At 41.3% G+C, this 19,895-nt stretch overlaps 1 protein-coding gene across 1 annotated transcript; it reads left to right on the plus strand.

The window, feature by feature from the left end:
• Positions 1-5,392: 5,392 nt before the first annotated feature.
• Positions 5,393-19,681, plus strand: sgce (sarcoglycan, epsilon). The gene is made up of 11 exons (XM_080045583.1): positions 5,393-5,567; positions 10,235-10,360; positions 10,946-11,103; positions 13,374-13,446; positions 14,713-14,911; positions 15,850-16,012; positions 16,474-16,688; positions 17,209-17,235; positions 17,736-17,924; positions 18,568-18,611; positions 19,265-19,681. Exons 1-11 carry the CDS (start codon positions 5,519-5,521, stop codon positions 19,279-19,281), a joined length of 1,260 nt encoding a protein of 419 aa, XP_079901709.1. The 5' UTR covers positions 5,393-5,518; the 3' UTR covers positions 19,282-19,681.
• Positions 19,682-19,895: the final 214 nt, after the last annotated feature.

Raw genomic sequence — 19,895 nt, forward strand, 5'->3', positions numbered from 1 at the left:
GATGATGTCTTTGGATTCAGAAGGGATGTCAGCATCGCCGTGGCCTCATTAGAATGTGGGAGTGAGGAGTTTAGTTTGCCCTACTGCAGCGCTGCCTAATCTGATCCAGCTGATGTTATAGTTCCTTTAGGCCCATTCACACCTGCAGAGATAAAAAAGAAACATTATAAAGATAGAAACTATTTGTAACGCTACATCATCATACAAGCTCAATAGAGATAACTCTTTAAATATGCACACAATAACATTACATAAAAATGATGAATACAAAGCTTGAAAAGCTGCATTTTCAACCTTCCATCAATAACACTATTCAATGGGGGCTAAAAATATTACAGTTGCTGATGTATGACAGAAAAGTTTGTAGAAGAGAACTACATAAATAAGTGCCTATTGGAGTCCAAGCACTTATAATGTTGTCTTTCTGCATTGCTACACTTTTCACCTTCTCAAATCAATAACTGTACATCAGTGTAAAGACTTGAGCTCTTTAGTTCTGGTGCTGTATTGTAGGAATTATGTTGTGTTTCTCCCCTTTTCTTCTATTCTTTTCTCTACCATTCTTTTTGTTTTCTATAGTAAGATGTGACCCTTGTAAACTGTCACATCCCACAACTATTTAAACCATCACGTACATTATGGTGGTTCCTATTAAGTGCAAACAGAGCATTGTATGGTAGGTATAACCTTAACATGCATACAGATAATGCTGTTGAATAAACCAAAAATGTGTTTACACTATCCAAGGTGCAAAAATACAAAGCATTTCATGATCTGAAATAACTGCAGTTTGAATAATGGAATAAAGCCTTTGCTCACACTTACAATAATAGTGGGTTAGATCAGGCCATCAGGCTAGTAGCCTAGTTCAATATTCCAAACCATACAGCCATTAATGTTTAATCCGGCTTGGAAATGCATCTCACAAAGAGGGAAATGAAATATGGCACAACAAAGATGATATGAAAAAGGACAATAACATCCATTAATCTTATTGTGCTAAATCAAAAGCCTGAATGGTACCGATGAATCAGCAGCATCAGCAGCAGTGGCTGGGACCTAAATGTCCTCCTTCAATATTCATTATTCACCATGCTTGACTCTTGCTGGTCCATAATAACACATGCGATTTCCTCGTGCAAAAATCCACCCGTTTAAACTTGGGGAACACCCTGTGCTGCTTAGGAGGATATTGCACGGAGAAGAAGAAAACAAAGTTAGAGAGGAAAGATGAAAGATGTAGACGAGGCTTTAACGTTGTGTCAGTGGGATCATCAGACAAACAGGCACAGAGCCGCACATCAGCCACAACATGACAGCTCAGGTTTCCCCTCTTCTGACACTGACTGTTAAACTGTATATTTTTCTAACTGTGCAGACTCATGCTTCTGTGCAGGAATTTAACGACTGACCTTTCTCTTTGACAGAGCCGGCCCGAGGCATAAGCGAACTAAGCGGCCGCTTAGGGCCCCCGACTGCCTGGGGGGCCCCCTCCAAAAAAAAAAAAAAAATTTTTTTTTTTTTTTTTTTTTTTTAGTTTGTGTGTTTGATATTAACATCATATTGTGCAAATGTGAGTTATCATACAAAAAAAGGAATAAAATGTTTTGGTCTAGATAATGAATAGCCTAAAAATGTAATCAGTTCATCTGGGAGGAAATCCGAAATTATCTGATCATGTCACGTTCACATCCATGCACAGTGTGTATTGAGTTTATTTAAAAACAATTGGAAATGGGGCTGCCCTCAGTTGCCCATGCACTGTGTATAGTCTATAGCCTATTTCAGCCTTGTCTGTGGAAAAAAAGATACAGTAGCTGGACAACAGAGTTCTTCTGCTTAGTTCCTCACACTGCATTTAAATGCATTCACTATATTACAGAGAAATATGTCCCGTAAAAGAAAAAGAGCTCCAAGCCCAACCCAGAGGACCCTCCATAATATTTTATTTTATATTAATATATATCTATCTTTTTTTAAATATATTTTTTGGGCATTTTTATGCTTTATTGATAGTGCAGAGAGACAGAGGTGAAATGGGGCAGAGAGGGGAGTGACATGCAGAGAACGACCGCGGGTGGGAATCGAACCCGGGTCTGCTGCTGGGCCCGGCCCGGGAGGGGGACGCCTTACTATATTAATATTTTTATGGAAAATCCATGTGTCCTTCTTCAATAGCTTCTAATTCATCTGACCCAGTGTCTCCAAATTATTTGTTCACACAATTTCTCAGATTTAGCCTCTTAATTTTCCTCTCAAAGTGCACCAGATTCATGCATTTCACTTTAAAAAGGTTAAAAAAATCTCCCGGGGGGGCATACCCCCGGACCCTCCTAGGAGGGTCTGAATCTCGCCTGTCAAATATTTTCGCACAGCCGCACAGTGGAGGCACTAGCGGAAAACACTGGGTGTGTGAATGACATTTAACAAAGATCTATAGTTTCAGCAGCACTAACATTGGAGAGGGGCCCCCTAATCATATTTCGCTTAGGGCCCCCTGAAGGCTTGGGCCGGCTCTGCTCTTTGATGACCAAAATACTAACTTAACTGTTTACCACAAACCACAGCGATGCTGCTCCGATGTGATGTTACAAAAACAAAAGAGTCGGACTTACGTTCATGGCTCCGGCTTCGTTTGACGAGTGATATTTGTAATCCAGAGAGCAAACTCGTGGGGAAATATGATTGATGTCGTCGCAAAATCTTTCGACAGAGAAAACATATCTGTCCCACGCTCGTAAAATAGTCCGAAACGGGATCACCAACAACGGAAACGGTTTGGACACGCCGGAGCCGCTACAACGCCATTGCAGGCAGTGGGTGATGCTGCCAGTCGCACTGTAGGGGTGTCGGTGCAGTTTGGCAGCTCATCTCACAGAGAGGCTGCACCGTGCCAGCGTTTGCAGGACGGCAGCGCCTAATATGTGTCTGCAGTGTGGTACAGTTACATATACTTAGCTGAAAAGATAGCAGGTGATTTGCAAAATGTAAAGCCTCATGTGACAGGTGCTAAAACCTAGAACTGCGCTAATGGTTTGGTCCAGTAATCTGCTGCGCGGAGGAGGGGGCTTCAGCGAGCTGCAGTCTGGCTGAAATACCAGCACACAGCAACTGTAACTTCACTGGCTGCTCATTGTGCATCAGTGGGGTTTGGGTGGGGTAGGATCGGGTCAAGGACCATTCAGGGCTATGTGAATGATGATGGGTGTTTCAAATTAGGGTTTATATAAATGTAGTCTAAGGACCACCAGGGGGCCTAAAATAGTTTATGAGGGCAAGAAATTAGGTAACGTTTGATTTCACTGTTGTCAGTGAAGGAAGTTAAAAACATCTTTCCTCCATTTTATATATCAGTATAGGTTACAGGTGCAACTGAGTGTTAATGCAGTCTGTAGGTTGAGAAATGTTTAAGGATTTAATTTAGCCAAATGTAGCCTAATGAATTGAAAGATCCTTACAATAAAAGTGTAACCCATCTCATACACTCACCATGGTAAATGCATATTCAAATATGCCATGGTTTCTAAAGTTTGCTGTCTCGTCCTCCAATTAAAAGGTGAAGACAGCGATTCAAGCATTCTCCAGAATCGCTGACTACATATGTAATTAATATTTGAACAGTCTTATATTAAGAAGATCAGAGTTAGAGAATTTCAGCTAGATGGGTCATATACAAGTCACCAGAAACCGCCTAAAGCATGATGGGACTTAATTCATGTGATAAAACACTAGAAAGGAAGCCTTGTCTAACTAATGATTTTCATAAACAGCACTGATATTGAATTGATGTTGGTGTTAACATACAACATTGTTTGGCCTACAAATTTTGTCAGCACAAATTCGAAGTCATAATTTACATTTTAATCAAAGTTTAATCATGATTTATTCAAAAATCAAGTGTGATTTAGCATAATTAAGGTAGGTTACATATGCAGCATACATTTAAACAAGATATGTATGGCTTGATTTTACTTGTCACCTTCTCACATTTCAATAATAAATAGTGTGAAGTAATACAATGTCCCTAAAATGCAATTTACATTATTATGTAACAATTTCCGTTCATACTGAGCTCATAAAGTGGAGGCGGTCTACATATTCAGTTTTTTTTTTAAACCTGTGGTTGGCTGTTATTCAGTACCAACATTTTGAATTTAGAGCAGAGGGTAACATATTACATGAAAGTGTGTATTAAATGTCTATTGTATATAGCCTACAACAATAAACAAACCTACATGAGTATGTCCTTTACAATGTATTTAGCTACAGCTCTCACTGCTGAAGAAAAGAGGAATGTTGCCTCATGCCTCGCTGCGCAACACAAGCCAATTCAGGACAATTGCAGTGTAAATTAAAACTTAGGCGACTGCAAACTATACTGAAATAGAATTCAAATCTAACCTATGTCAGTATCACATAAGATGCATAACCTCCAGCCATGAAACGCTGTTTTCCCAGTCTTAGTGTTAGGCCTATGCATAACCTATGTGGATTGTTGTGATACATTTATTACCAAATACAAACACTGGCTCTGTGAAGATGTTGCTCAGCAACCTAAAAATAATCTTATGGGGATAAAAGAGACAGAACAGAGTCGCCTTGCTCCGCAGAGCACAGAGGCTGGATGGCATAGTGTTTATCGCCATGTGAATTTATCAAACGAGAGCCACGCAGGGGCCACTGTAAGCATGTGAGGCAGCATTAGGGTGCTTTTCTGCAGGATCAAAGAGCTGTCTTAAGTAATGGCTTTTATATCAAGGAAGCATGATGGGTCCCACAGCCCCTTAACAGGCCTGACTCGGAGCCAAAGGCCAAAACATGACCATCTGTCTGCTCTGGACTGTGTCAGACGGGGGGCAGGACGGATTGGAGCAGACTTCTCAGACATGTCAGTGCCCCCCTCACAGCTGGGCTTAGGAGGCCAAGCCCTGCCCTGCTGAGGTGAGGTGAGGGCGTGTATGCTATGATGATGCATATGAGTCAGAGGGCGCTGTCTGTCTTCAAGAATCCTTATCCAAACTTTATTTCAATTTCTTGAAATCAAGCTGATACAAAAAAAATATCAATCAAAGAAGTCACAAATAAAGAATGGTAGAAAAAAGGAAAATAAATGCTTTTTCAAAATGACATAAATACATAAATAGTGACAATGAAATTACATCTCCTCCTAATGGTCACAGATAGACAGGTCAACAGAGCAGTCCTCACAAAGCATGCCACTCTTTGTAAGCTTTAAGATATCATATCATGCATCAAATGTCCCGTTCATTTCGACCAACATCTAGCAGAAACATTGGCTGAAGGCGTGGTGCTCCTATGCTGGTTCACATCGTGTTTTATTTTTGCGAGACAACCATCTTTTTCCATCCAGATGTTCAGCCAATGAGGAGTGGTGCGGCTGCTTGCAGTGGAGGAAGGAGGCGGAGGAAGGAATGCTGCAGGATGCTTATTATTATGGCTGTCAAACCCAGTGGCGATTAGTTCTAACATTCCCTTTTTTCATGTCAGATTGACGAGGATGACATCCACCATGTCCGCTGTAGCTGTCGCTGTATGGCTCGGCACGGGTACGTATTGGTTAAACTCGGAACTATCCGGGCATTTGGGGCTTTATATCCAAGCTAGTTAGCCTATAGCTAGCTAGTGGTCCCGCTTGCTGGTTAGCTTTTTCCGAGAGGCAGTTGACACGGGGTGAAAAAAAATGGCTAACGATAGAGAGCTACTGTATACCGTTATACGGCTAGAGTGCTTACAAATGTAACAGTCAACGTCAAAAATGTTTTTTTTACAGTAGGCCTACCTTACATCTCCAACGAGGAATATACACGGAGTAACAATATGCTACGCTGTTTTGCTGTTTATGTTTCTTGTCATTCATCCAGCTGTAATAACCCTGGGGGAAACAGCGCATGTCCACTCGCGCAGGCCCATGTAAATATGTAGACCAGGTGTGTTATGGATGCCCAATTAAGTAGCTAATGCTAGTTTAGCAGCTCAAGCTAGAATTCATCACATTCAGGGAATAAATTAAATAATACAGCAATACTTCATTATATAAAGTAGCCTATGCACAATTTTTGTTGTGTATTTTTTGTGTGTGCGTGTGTTTTTTTTTAATGCTGCGTATCACTGCTTCTCCCCATTGTTTTATAAGCAATAGTATGTCTTAGTTGCCAGTTTGTTGGGTACAATTAGATTAAATTATTGCAGGGCATGCTATTGTAACAGCCCTGTAATAGGCAAAATCCTGCCTTCATAAAGGTAGTAATGTTCAGTTTTTGTTCAGTCAGTATTTCAACTTGAATCTCGGTGCTGTCATATGGACCCAGAAAAGCAAAGGCTCAAGGCTGTATTCAAATATGCTCAAAAAATATATTGATATAATATAGGCTAAATAAACAAAAATATTTCAACATTTAACTGGCCATTACTGGTTCCAGTATTACGGTGCACTGCTGTTCTTTTGTGGTTTGTCTAATGGGTTAATGCTGTTGTATTGTTGATTGGACACTTATAATTGTAACACCATACCAATAATATTAATTAAACATTTAGACTCCATGACCATGATTTGTTTAATCAATTATTCCGTTAGTCTTCAAGATGTCAGGATAAATAGTATATCTGAGCATAAATAAATAAACTTAAAACAACTTTCATAAAGGAATATTTGTTAGATTGCATTGGTTTTTACCAAGTGTACCTAATAATCTGGCAACGACCTCATCTTGTAGTCGGGAAAGCTCCTTGAAAGGCACATTTGTTCCATTCATGCTTTTATTCATTGATCCAATAGTTTACATTGTGCATGCCACAGACAGCGCTTTGCATGAGAGAAATGTCCACATGGAGCGATCCATGGGCTTGAAGCAGAGAACAGCCCTGTACCGAGATGGTGAGTGGTTGTGTGTGTGTGTGCCTGTGTGTGCAGTGGTGCACTTCATGTGTTGACCCGCTATTCCCCCTCCCCCCGTCATAACACAGTGACACGCTCAACTGGTTCCCCATTAATACTGGCATTATTGTTTTCTGTTGTCTGCTGTCCCACAGACTTGGCCCACTTACTTTAGCTGATACAGCAGCTTACTAGTTTCAAATGTTGTCTTTGTAAATGTCTAGTCCTTGCTAGACGTAGAATGTATCCTAAATCATTAACCATGAAATTATTGAATGTATCCTAGGTCTATTTCTTCAGTTTGACACTAGTACTTTACGGCCCTGATTCATCATCTCTGAGGCTGACAAAGAACTTCTCAATAAGCGATTTAGACATATCAGTGATTAACTTACCCTTTAAAGAGTGTCAGAAGATTGAATCGGCTGTTTCACGCTCACTCTCGTCCTCAGCCATCGCCTTCTGCTTCTTGTGACACCCAAGAACTTTCACTTCCAGGTCTTTGTTTAGAGCGACGAGGCTCCAACGCATCACAAGCAGAATAGCAAGCCTTGGTCTTAACAGTAGCAATCCTTGTTGTTTGCGCTTCCCCTCAAACCCAAAAGAAGCACATGCATCCCTGCTGACCCGGACGGTGTGCACACACAGTACGAAGCTGATTCAACAGAACTTAAGGACATGATCCCTCCCTAGTGTCTCTGCCTCAGCTAGCTAGAGCCATTATATTAGAGAGACATGGGTGGTTTTACTAAGTCAATCTCTCGTGAGACTTCAGGCGCTCCAAGGTCGGCCCAGAGAAGCATAAAATCTGGTTAGCCATTTCCAACAGCCCCAAGTCCTGTTAGCCATCCATGACTATGGCATTTGTGAGTGTGACAGTTTATCATGATTATGTGCAATCCTTGAATGCTTGTGTGTATGTGAGCCCAATTACCCAAAAAGTAGCTGTAGTGTGTGTGTGTGTGTGTGTGTGTGTAAGCACACAACCTGTCTGTCTCTACATTTGTCCCGGGGCAAGAGGCGACAGGTTAGTCTTCAGCGGACAGTTAGGTATTAACCTTTAATTGGTGATGTATTATATAACAGTATACAGTCATCTCGAGAAGGCCTGGCAGAAAGTCAGCCTGCCACAGATAAGCAGATTTGATGCTATGAGCAGAGCCTCAATGTGGCTTTGTCAGTGATCTTTACTAACACTGAGTGACCACAATCAAAGGTGTGGGCAAAACACAGTTCAATAGGGAAACCGTAATCTAGACTGGCTAACAGAAGGAAGAGTGTGTTAGGCCAGAATGTGCGTCGTTGAATCAAGGCTTTGTTGTTGATAGGCTTAAACACATTTCAAATCCCAAAGGTCATTATCTATTCCTCAGGCCATTAAGGTGAGACCAGACCATCTGGACCCCGCTCCTATACGCCCTGCCTGTCTCATCTGTGGACGTGTCACAAGTGTTTACACCGCATCCAGTTGCTCTCTCTGAGCACAACAGAGTAGCTGGTGGTGGCTGACCTTGACCGGGAGTGTGTGACTGCGGTTCTTTGTGTGGCCAAGAATTGATGTGCCCTAAAGGGTTGGATAATAGAATTCAAGTGTGTGCATTCAGAGTGGGATTTGCAGATAGACTCAAATTATTTTTTTATTCTTGGTCCCTGAATAACCTAGATTATAATGTCATGGGTGCCGTAAAAGCAGCCAGAAGAGCCATCGTGAGGATTAGCCACGCTCAGGTGGTTTCCTCAGTCTGTTCCTTGAAAGAGAGGTGATGGATATAACCTGGAGCTTCAATACGTTACACCATATTTAGCAGGCCTGCTAAATGCTATTGATTGCTTCTAGTTGTGTGACTGAGCCCCTTGGGGACAACATGGGGACATGTGGCCGGTTCAGTGTCCCCCGTTTTTGGCCACAGATGTCGTCCAGTTTAAAGATACATAGGGGGAGAAAACGTTTTATAACTTAAACTTCCATCTGCTCAATACTGCTGCTCTCAGATTGCAGTTAAGCAATTTGGCCCTTATAGATGTGTGGACTTTCCTAATAATCATGATGTGCTGCTCACCTAATCTTCTTAAACCCCTTTGTGCACCCTGGTAATAGATAACGCTTAACGACCGCCGATCACATACTGACTTCCTCTTTCATGGTACACGGATTAAAATGTAAATCCTGCTCTATATATCTTCTCAGCCGTGACTCTCCCTGATAAATCAGCTTCGGTTCAAGCGGAGGGCTTACAGTGCAGCAGCAGACAGACAGACCCATCGGATAGTGACGTAGTATATGTCGGTTTGAGGCTGATGAGAAGCTAAAGCAGCATGTAAACAACGGGTCGACATTTTCCTCGCAGGAAAGGCACGCAATGCCTTCTTGCAGTTGCTTCATGTGGCTTCGATTTATATGTCTGCAGGCGCAGAACAGGGCAAACTCTATTTTCTTGCACTTCATAGCACACAGATTTCCAGATTTTTTTCTTACCCCCCCTCCCTGTCTTCTTCCTCATACACTCAGTATCCCATGGTGATTAAAAATGTGAGTGCCCACCCACTAAGGGGGAGAGAAAGGAGAGAGAAAAAAGTGAAAAACTCTGCGCAGAAAAATGCTGAGAGGTTAAAGGAAGACAAGTGAGCAGGAGAAAGGGAAACAGTGAAAGAGAATGACGCAAAGAGAGAGAGAAGGGAGGGCTGGAGAAAATAACCTCCAGTTGTCTTGTAATTTGTGAACTTTGGTGAAGGGGCTGCCATTTTCCTAGCAATGCCCTTCAAAAATAAAGGCTAAATGTGTGTGTGTTTAAAATGGAGTGTGGGGCTAAAGTGAGAGGGCATAATGGAGCCAGAGAAGGACGAGGACATGAACAAACAACACTATACAGTCTGAATGATTGTCATTACCGCTGCTTTTACTCACAGTAGCTCAGCTCCTTGCCTCTGAAATGTATTTTCTGGTTGTGGTTTAGCAGCTTGCTCTTCTTGTGTATAATATCATAGTCGTTCCAGCAGCTGATAACCTGAGTTTTCCTCCTTCACGCCTGGCTTTTTCCACACTGCATCCTTCCTTGTGTGAAGGATTTAGCTTCCTGAGTATGCAAAGCCAGGCAAGAAAGGTAGACACACATACAGTTGCGAGCAGTATCATTTCTCAAAATGTGAATTAGGTTAGCATGAACTAGAAACCCCCTAACATTTGCTTTTTTTCTTTTCAGCTCAATTAACGCCCTATGTTCTTTTTCTAGTTAGTGCTGCTGGTGGGTCATAAAGGATGACACAAAACACAACGTAAAACATAAAAAATTTTCCGCTTTCAACAGTTAATTTGGGTCTGGTTTGAAATCTGTGTTTCAGTGGTGACCATCTTGTCGAGGTCGCATGCAGACCTAAACGTCTACCCATCTGCAGGAGTGCTGTTCGTCCATGTTCTGGAGAGAGACCACTTCAAAGGAGAGTTTAACCCTTACCCCAAATCATCAGGTATAACTCCATGTATCACATTTACACCATCTGCACTTTGTTGCAGTGATTAAAGGTGGAGTCAGCGAATTCTGGAGAATGCTTGTTTTCAAAATCTCTTTTTGTCAAAATCAGTGAATATCTCACGATCATTTTTTTTGTCTTAAAACACAGGCCTAGGCTCTGTAAACTGGTATGTAAACAAAGGGGCCTAGGCTGTGTACTAAGACTGGATTTATTTTTCTACAGCGCACACACAGTACGGACAGGTAGCAGATCGTGGGGAGATATACGCTGATTTTGACAAAAAGTGATTTTGACAACAAACATTTTTCCAGAATCGCCGACTCCACCTTCAATCGTGTTTTGATCATCTCAATCCCTAAAACATTCTTCCCATGCGGTTGTTGGCGCAGTCATTCTATAAAAGCTGCAGTGCATTGTCCATTCGTCATATTTCACTTGCACAGAAAAATGCCTGTTCCTGTTGGCAACACATCCACAATTCAGCTAATGGGTCTAAAAATGTACATTAGTGAATTGTTTCTGACCTGAAACAGATGAATGGGTCACCCCCCCCTTCATTAAAGGTCTCTGCTTATACAGGGGATGCCAGCACTGACCCCATCACTTTCAATACCAACCTGATGGGCTTCCCAGACAGGCCCGGCTGGCTGCGCTACATCCAGAGGACGCAGCACAGTGATGGGGTTCTCTACGGCTCTCCCACCGCACAGCACGCTGGCAGTCCCACCGTCATAGAGGTGGGTGGTTGGACCAATTTCAAAGCAAAAGGCATCTGTGCTTTTAACATGTCAAAGGAGGAAAAAAATTCTGATTGAAACTTATGTGGTAGCAGATTTTGCATATGATATATCTCTGGACTCAGATATTGGAATGCTTACTTTTCATGTGCGCCGTACGGGTTTCCTCTGCCTGCAATTGTGTTTTAAGGTTGATTAGCTGAGTGACGCTGAAGCTACCGCCGACAGGGAAGCCGAAACGAACCCATACATGTATTTGAGTCACAGATGAAAGCCCATAGTTTGCTTTCATATGCAATATAATTGGCGTATCTGGGATGGGAATATTCTCCCTCGCTTTTCTGCTAGAAGCCTTTCCCATGTTAAAGAAGGCCAAAGAAAAGCACATACAAAACTACCAACTTACCTTTCCACACGGGTCGGCACGTTTTGTCTAGTTAACACAAAGCACAGCAAAATGAAAAAAAGAAACAGTTGCAACCAAACAATACAATAAAACAAAGACAAAACAAATAAACACTTATGAAATTTCAAAGTCCTTGCCTTATGACCAAAATGAAAAACCCCGCTAAAAACAACAGTATCTTCGGTCTGTCAAAAGATAAAAAATTCTGAAGATCCTCCCTCGGCGATATCTATATAACTGAAAGCCTTCCTTGGCCGAATTCATGTCCCAAAATCCGTCGATTTATAACCTAACAAGAAAACATTATACGACAGCCTACCTTACCGATGGGCTCTGTTTGTCCGTCAAACTTTAAGGCTGTTTCGTCAACCCAGCCGCGTGCCACTTAACAATCGAAAGGAATCTCAAATGTGTTAAACCCGTCCCCCACACAACATGCAGAGCCAAAACAAACTAGTCAATGTTAACTCTGGATTAAAGATATTTCCCTGCAAGAAACACAACGGAGTGGCATGCTGTATGTGATTTTTCCCACAGAGAAAACTTCAGAATTCAAATCTTTTAACCCAATCGTTTTTTGCTTTTTAAATAAAATCAACCCCTCACTTACTGGTACTTTTAGGAGGAGACGGCAGAGTTTTCACGGGACGAGCAACAGAATTCCTCTCTTTCCCGAGTTTTAAAAGGGAAGTTTTTGTGCGAGATGAGTTCAAAGAATCAGGTGATCAGCCAAGAAAACTGTTGTCGGCCCCGTGTTGCTCCGGGTCGTCTCTCCTCCTGGCTAGCTCGCCAAACTGTAATAGGAAAATTAAGCAAACAGTGATACGTTAATAGTAGCATCAGGTTTCATTTAATCATATAGCAAGGATCTCCGCGGAGAGGTCACAAATACAGACACAGAGATTGTATGTGCAAGAGTGACCCCGTTTCGTTGAAGAGACGGATACTTAAGCACATTGGTTCTCGACAGAAAGACAGACTAATTGTGCATAAGTTAACCATAGGCGTGGCTGTCCGAGTGGTCGTTGGGCAATCTACATCTCAGTTTCAGTCACAAACAACATGCAATATATCCAATTACACTTATAAGTCTATATAAAACAATGGTTAAGTAAGCATTCCAATATCTGAGTCCAGAGATATATCATATGGAAAATCTGCTACCACACTTATATGTATTATTTCATGGATCTTATCTTTTATTGACTGACGCCTTGCCTTTCTATTTAATACATTTTTTTGTATGCCTTGTTTTCTTTGCAGCACTTTATATTTCTACTCTATTTCACCTTACTTTAATAACTATCCTTGTTGAATCTATGTTGTTGATTTTTTGTCGATATAAAAGTGAAGCTTGTAATGCATGTTACTGTATCATTTTAAAGCAATTTGAGATGCATTTCCTGTATAAATGGTGCTATACAAATAAAGTTTATTATATTAAGATTATTTCTTATTATTAAATCAGTGAGAGAAATAGAAGACAGTATCACATATTTTCCTAAGGCGCACATATAGGAAATAGAATAGTAACACATTTGAATGGGTTTTTTTGAGCACGGCTGATTTGTATGCATTCAGTCGCAGTCTAGTCTACGAGTCTACGGAACTCGAGTCCTCGCACCTAAATTCCATAATGTTTTCTTTTATGCTTTCCTTGTCCCCCATAAGCTACTGTAGGAATGATTTTCCCAAAGGGCTTAACAGGCCCAGTGGTGCGCACATGTGCCTCTATACGGTGTCTCAGTTTGGTACAGAGCCCGCGTCAAGTGTACTGTATATACTAGCTCAGCCTTCTCCAGAGGGTCGCTGACATATAAGCTACACTGATCTGGGCTTAAACTTTCACCCCTGTGTGTTGCAGATTACCGCCTATAACAGACGCACTTTTGAGACGGCACGGCACAACTTGGTCATAAACATCATGGGCACAGACGGTAAGAGGCGCCAGAGGGAGAGCTTAGGGGCAAACTGAGATCAGACTGTGCAACTTCCCTGATTAAATCCCTGAGGCAACATTCAGCACTTGAATGGGGAAAATGTTGCCCTTTGATTGGATTTTCTCAACGTGAACTAATAAAATCACGTTTAAAGAAAACAGCATGTCCATACAATTATAGAAAATTCATAAATGATTTCTGACTTAGTGGTGACAATATTTTGTCTCGGTCTGAATTATTTATACTTAAAATTAATTAAACGATGTCTAAATGTGTTGTACTGTATTGTCAGGCAGTCATCTTTCATGATGTAACAAGTATCACAGGTTGTCCATCATAAATCAGTATGATAGGGTGTGACTTCTGTAAACACACAATCCTGCATTGGTACGATATGTTGAGTTTTTTTATTACGGCATATCCTTAGGAAGCAGCAGTTCCCTTTCATCGCTTGCGGCCACACCTCACATCTGTGCATCTGTACGTTTGCACAGTGCCTTTGTTGACCAGTCACGGTACATGACGCAGTACAATATAAACAGAGGTAGTCCAATGCTCAGCAGATGTTCGCGGCGCTACCATGACTCTCACTCTCCCTATACTGTGATGTCATATGCCATCTGGCCCCCTAGAAAGAGGCCAAGTCATAACCTGAGCTAAGCAGACACATCAGCGACTGCTTGGGCCCACTAGTGAAATGGCTAGGTGTGGTGAAAAAAATATCGATATGTGTAAAAATTCCGGATCCTATCTTCTAATATATTGATTTTGATTTCCAAAAATTGATTTTCTGGCACGTTTGAAAAAAGGCAGCTAGATTCAACCTACCATTATTATCTAGGTAACAGAATCTTTTTTTTTTGTGACTTTAATTTCTTCTCTTTTGAGCAAAAAAGTATTTACCTGCACAAGTTTACAAGCATGCATCAATGTTACCCTTTGTCTTAGGTGTGCCTTTGTGTGTTTGCATTATGGCAATCAGTTGATGAAACTCTTTTTTTGTATGTAAAAGGTACACAACATTACTCTTCTTTCATGCCATCATTTTCCACATTGCCTTTCTTAGCACACAGTGGACTGGAATCCTCCTATGTACTGAATCAAGAAAATCTAATTTGAATCGAAACGTGACCAAAAGATTCTCACCCCTAGAGATCAATGTCCTAGGCAACAATAAAGTAATAATTATACCCGCATTGCCATTCACTTTCTTTTTTTCCACCTTTTCCTCCAACTCTCTCCTCTCCTTCCCTCCTTGCACAGAGTACCCTCTGCCCTTTCAGGCGGAGTTTTACATCAGAAACATGAACGTGGAGGAGATGCTGGCCAGCGAGGTGCTGGGGGACTTCCTGGGAGCCGTGAAGAACGTGTGGCAGCCCGAGAGACTCAACGCCATCAACATCACCTCTGCTCTGGACCGTGGCGGCCGAGTCCCTCTGCCCATCAACAACCTCAAGGAAGGGTGAGGCTTTCTGAATGCTTGGCAGGGCCTGAAGCGCTATAGCTGTAAATGCCAGGTGTAGTGGATTAGAGATTCTAACAAGCTGCACACCACAAGGAAACAACTGCTGAATTACTTTTCAGTTTAAGTAAAGGGGCATGTAGATTGTGGTGATTATATCAATTATTATCAAATATAATATCTTTCCAAACAAATCATAAATCTAGCCTTTATTAAATACTTTCACACACACTCTAAATATTCCAAAGTATAACTGACAAAACATATACTTTATAACATTATTTAAAGTAGCTACCAGGCAGGGACTTTGAGTTTCTGTAGATTCTAGTGGCACCTTTGGATAAAAGCGGTAATTTTTACGACACCTGCGCGTGCTTGCGGCGCATGCATTTAAACATTTAAAAGTTCCTCGTAGGAGGTTTAACAAATAAATATTATGTATTATCCATTAGTGTTTCATACTGAAAGATGATCCAATTACAGTTAAATCAGGGTTTTCTTTTGAGGCTCATTATATCGCACTTCACACAGATTTTGGATTTTAAACTAAGTGGAGGATAAATGTCATGATTAACTAATTTCTTAATAAGTCTTACTGACTCTCCATGTGAAAACTCTTGACCTTTATAAAAGAAATTGCTTAAATCTTCAGCCCACTCACCTCATGGCCGACATTTCAATTTAATTGGGGCCGTAGGGATCCACAGCCTGCCGTGACTTAGACGAGTACACACGGCCCTCAGCGCTGACAGAAACTGTCAGTTGGACTAACTCCGAGGGGAATAGCCCACACGAACGCCCATAAGTTGTGCATCAAAGATTCATACTGACGTTTTGGAAGATGAAAGCATCCAGGGTAACACTCGGCGGGGGAGAAATGCTCAGCATAAGATACTAAATGAGACTCCCATCTTCTCTGCTCTCCTTCCTCTCCACAGAGTGTACGTGATGGTTGGCGCTGACGTTCCCTTCTCGTCGTGCCTGAAGGAGGTGGAGAGCCCACATAACCAGCTGCGCTGCAGTCAGGAGATGGAGCCTGCCATCAGCTGTGACAAGAAGTTCAGAGCTCAGTTTCACATTGATTGGTGTAAGATCTCTCTGGTGAGGATCGTCTTGTACAGATAAGGCTTTGCTGAATCAATGACTTCTTTTAAAATCACTTCCTAAAACACTTTTTTGTAGACTTGCTATTATGTGATACCGTCCTTTTTTCGTCTTTCTCAGTGTCTTTTTGCCCTATCACCTGTTCATTTAATATTAAGTTAATAATTTGTTTTTGTCTTCTAAAGCTGCTCCGTCTTCCTTTTTTCACTATTACAGTACATTGATGTGTGTAGTAGGTGTATTGATTTGATGTGTTTATATTTGTATCAGCTTTTGTTTCTTACAAATAAAGTTATTATTATTAATATTTTCCTGAAGAGAAAATTGCACAAAGACTTCCTCGACGAAAATGAGGGGAACAATTTATCTTACCCTGGCTTGTGGTTGCTTGTGTTTACACAACCTGTCTATATCCTTCCCAAAGGGCTAAATGAACTCCTTGTTTATTTATTTTTTAGGTCGACATCAACAAAGTGGTCCCGGTATACATTACCCGCCCCGACCCGGGCACAGGGATCCTGCCTGAATTTGGGGAGTACAGCCCTCCCTCTGAGTCTCTGAAGAGCCGGGACTACTTTTCAGACTTCATCATAACGCTGGCTGTCCCTGCCGCAGTGGCGGTGGTCCTCTTCATCATCATCGGCTACACTATGTGCTGCCGACGGGAGGGGGTGTAAGTGTGCTCGGTCTTTTTATTTCTTTTTTTACCCCAATGTCACAACAAACAAACACCACAAAAAAAACAATTTAAGGAATGGATAGAAAACTGTGACTTTAACCAAATAGGTTATGAGATGGGACAGTGCAGGGTATTTAAAATGAGAGCTATAATCTGGACTGGAAAATGCAGCTTGTCAGTACCATCCTGTTTTATTGTCCATTTATTTGGTTCACCATGAATATCTCTGTCACAGCATTTTTCTTTTTTGTTCATTTCGTCATGTTTATCTTGCTGTTTTTTTTAAATATATTTTTTTTAAATCATAGACATTGGCGTCGATGGCCATTCTTCCTCAACACATCCGTTCACCATTCTTCATTGTTTTACAGGCTGGGAGAGACGTGCCCCCTCTTCGTTCGCTCAATGTTCCACATCCCATCATGCATTTCAGCTCAATCCATTCACTTGTTTGTAGATTGTCTGTTTACTATTAATATTAGTATTTAATTCATCCATTTTGTTTTGTTTCTAGGGAAAAAAGAAACATGCAAACACCAGAGTAAGTGTTTTACCTCTCCTGTGTTTTTTTCCTTTTATTTTGGCTCTTGTTTCCGTCCCCCTCCCTTCTACCTCTTTTGGTTTGCCGTTTTACCTTCTTATGTTTTGTCACTGACGGCTTTCTCATAACCATTCATGTTGCTCATCTGTGTGTTGACATCCATCCATCCATTCTATGGGCTGCTCAAAAAAAATGCAGTGACCAGACATAGGTAGTTTATGTTGTAGAAGTACCAAAGTGCTTTAAAACGTACATAAAATCTTGGGACACATCTTGCACCACAAGTCAGACGAAGTCACAGCGATAGGTAAAGGTGGGTGTTATGTTTTACTGTCGTGGTATGCATGAAAAAGGATTACAAATTGATTGCATATTATTTTAGATGTGTTGCAGTGCACACAGGATGAGACAAATTTGAAACAGCCCCATTTGTGACATTAACAGCAACAACAACACATTCTCACACTTGTAAACTCCACTACCTCTCCCCACTTCTCCAGCATCCAGTTGGTTCACCACAGCTCCATCCAGAAGACCAGCAAGGAGCTGAGGAGCATGTCTAAGAACAGAGAGATCTCCTGGCCCCTGTCCACCCTGCCCGTCTTCAACCCGGTCAGCGGCGAGGTGGTGCCGCCCATCCACCCTGACAACTACGAGACCACCAGCATGCCCCTCATGCAGACACAGACGTGAGTGTTTTCTAATTATTTTTTGGGGTTCGGTGAGCACTCCGTGGTGTAGTTGGTTAGAGTGCGTACCATAGATGCTCAGTCCTTGTCGCAGCGGACCCAGGTTTCGAATCCAGCCCGCGTCGTTCTCTGCATGTCACCCCATTCTGTACCCCAATTTCAACTATTTCTCTACACTCTGTCTAATAAAGCAGAGAAAAATGCCCAAAAATAATCGAATAATAAAAATTATTTGGGGCAGGAGGGGAAGTGCACATGCAAGCAACGCAGCACGTGAACCACATAACTTGCTCCTTTTTGTGCCCATGAAATGCACACATGCCTAACCCACACTCATTAGAAGGAACGCAGACATGGGTTATATAGGCATCATTATTGAAAAGTATAAGTCGTTTAATCTTGTTTTTCAATGCTTCTTAGCATAGCATGTGTACAGCTAAAGCTGCAGCAAGCAAGTCAGGCCTACGTCTGCAGCTTAAGAGATTCAAGCTTGTCCCATGATTTTATTTATCCTAATGGGCTTGAAACTGAGAAAAAATGCGCTGATATAAGTAAAGCATTCTTTCACATGATACTAAATGCTTTTGTAACGTGTGTGTGTGTGTGTGAACTTCCTTTCACGAGAAAACATTTTGAATTTCAGGAATCTGCAAAACCAGATTACGATACCACAGCAACGGCCATCAGGTCAGTATTTTCCATTAATCTGTTTTTCTGCATCTGCATGTATTATATGATGTGACTTTTGTCATCTAATAAATGAATACCAAATAAAGGTGCTCGCACAGGCTTTAGTAACAGGGTACATTTCAGATTATTCTTTCAACTTCAACAAAATGACTCCAAACAGACAATAATCATCTATTTAAATGTTGGGAGTCATGCTTGTTTTGCTGTGTTGCTAACTACCCCAATCTGTCCTTAGATTAACTCCCTCCTGCATCTCTTTAAAAGAAGAAAAACATCTGCCATACTTTATTTAATTAGACACAACACATTTTGCAGTGGCTAGAAATCAGGCATGAGAGCTTCACTTCTTGGCTAGTGGTCTCAGACCCCCTTTTCCGTTCTGGTGTTGGTGTGTGAGCGCCCTCCTGTGTGCATGTTGTTCATCTGCACCACAGTTCCAGCGCTAACCTGCTGCTTTCTCTCTTCACTGCTAACAAAGGAGATAATTATGTCATGACGACTTTTCGAAGGCTGGAGGTAGGTGCTGCTGTCTGTTTATGGGTAAATGTGGAGATAAATCATGCCGATTGTCCAAAGTTATATCTGCTCATCTGTACAGCATATCGACACATGTCAATATGAGTATTCTTCTTTTCCCACATTTGTTCTAGATAAATGGTATTCCTGAGGAGAGAAAGGTGGCCGAAGCTCTGAACCTGTGACCAGCGACGACACCGTCAGAGCTTACTTTAAATCCATATCCATTTTGTTGTTTTTGTATAACTTTTTGTGCCAATCTGCATGCCTCACAAGTGTCTTCATAAAGATTTATCGTCCATATGCACTTACACCTTGAAGAGTGGGAGTGTGACGGAACAAAAGAGCGTAGCCGATTAAAAAGAATACATTAGTATATTTTGAAATATTTGTGGAAATGTTTAAAGTGTTTTTCTACTTGCTTTGCACATTGGACCTCTTTAAGAGGAAAAGGGAGTTTTACAAGGAAATGCTTTGTCATGTGTTACTAATTGTATGTAAATGTTTCAAATGATAATAAATTCTTGCTAAATAATTTGTTTTACCTTTGTGCCAATAATACATAAGAATAGTAATTGTGTGAATGACATGAAAGGTATGTTTTTGTCCAAAGAAAGAAGCTGAAACCAGTGCATTTTTTGAAGGTATTATTAACAATGTACAACAGAATAAAGGCATTTATAAATAATATGGATACATTTCACATTTTTAAGACATCACCTTCACTTTTTTTAAACATGTAACATGTTTCAAAGAAGCCCTGCA

This window comes from Ammodytes marinus (assembly GCF_949987685.1).
Source record: "Ammodytes marinus genome assembly, chromosome: 17".
Classification (NCBI taxonomy): Eukaryota; Metazoa; Chordata; class Actinopteri; order Uranoscopiformes; family Ammodytidae; genus Ammodytes; species Ammodytes marinus.

Coding starts and splice junctions, on each gene's coding strand:
- sgce (XM_080045583.1), top strand. CDS start 5,519: ATGACATCCACCATGTCCGCTGTAGCTGTCGCTGTATGGCTCGGCACG. Junction 14,912..15,849: donor ATCAACAACCTCAAGGAAGG/GTGAGGCTTTCT, acceptor TCCTCTCCACAG/AGTGTACGTGATGGTTGGCG. Junction 17,925..18,567: donor CCCCTCATGCAGACACAGAC/GTGAGTGTTTTC, acceptor TTTGAATTTCAG/GAATCTGCAAAACCAGATTA.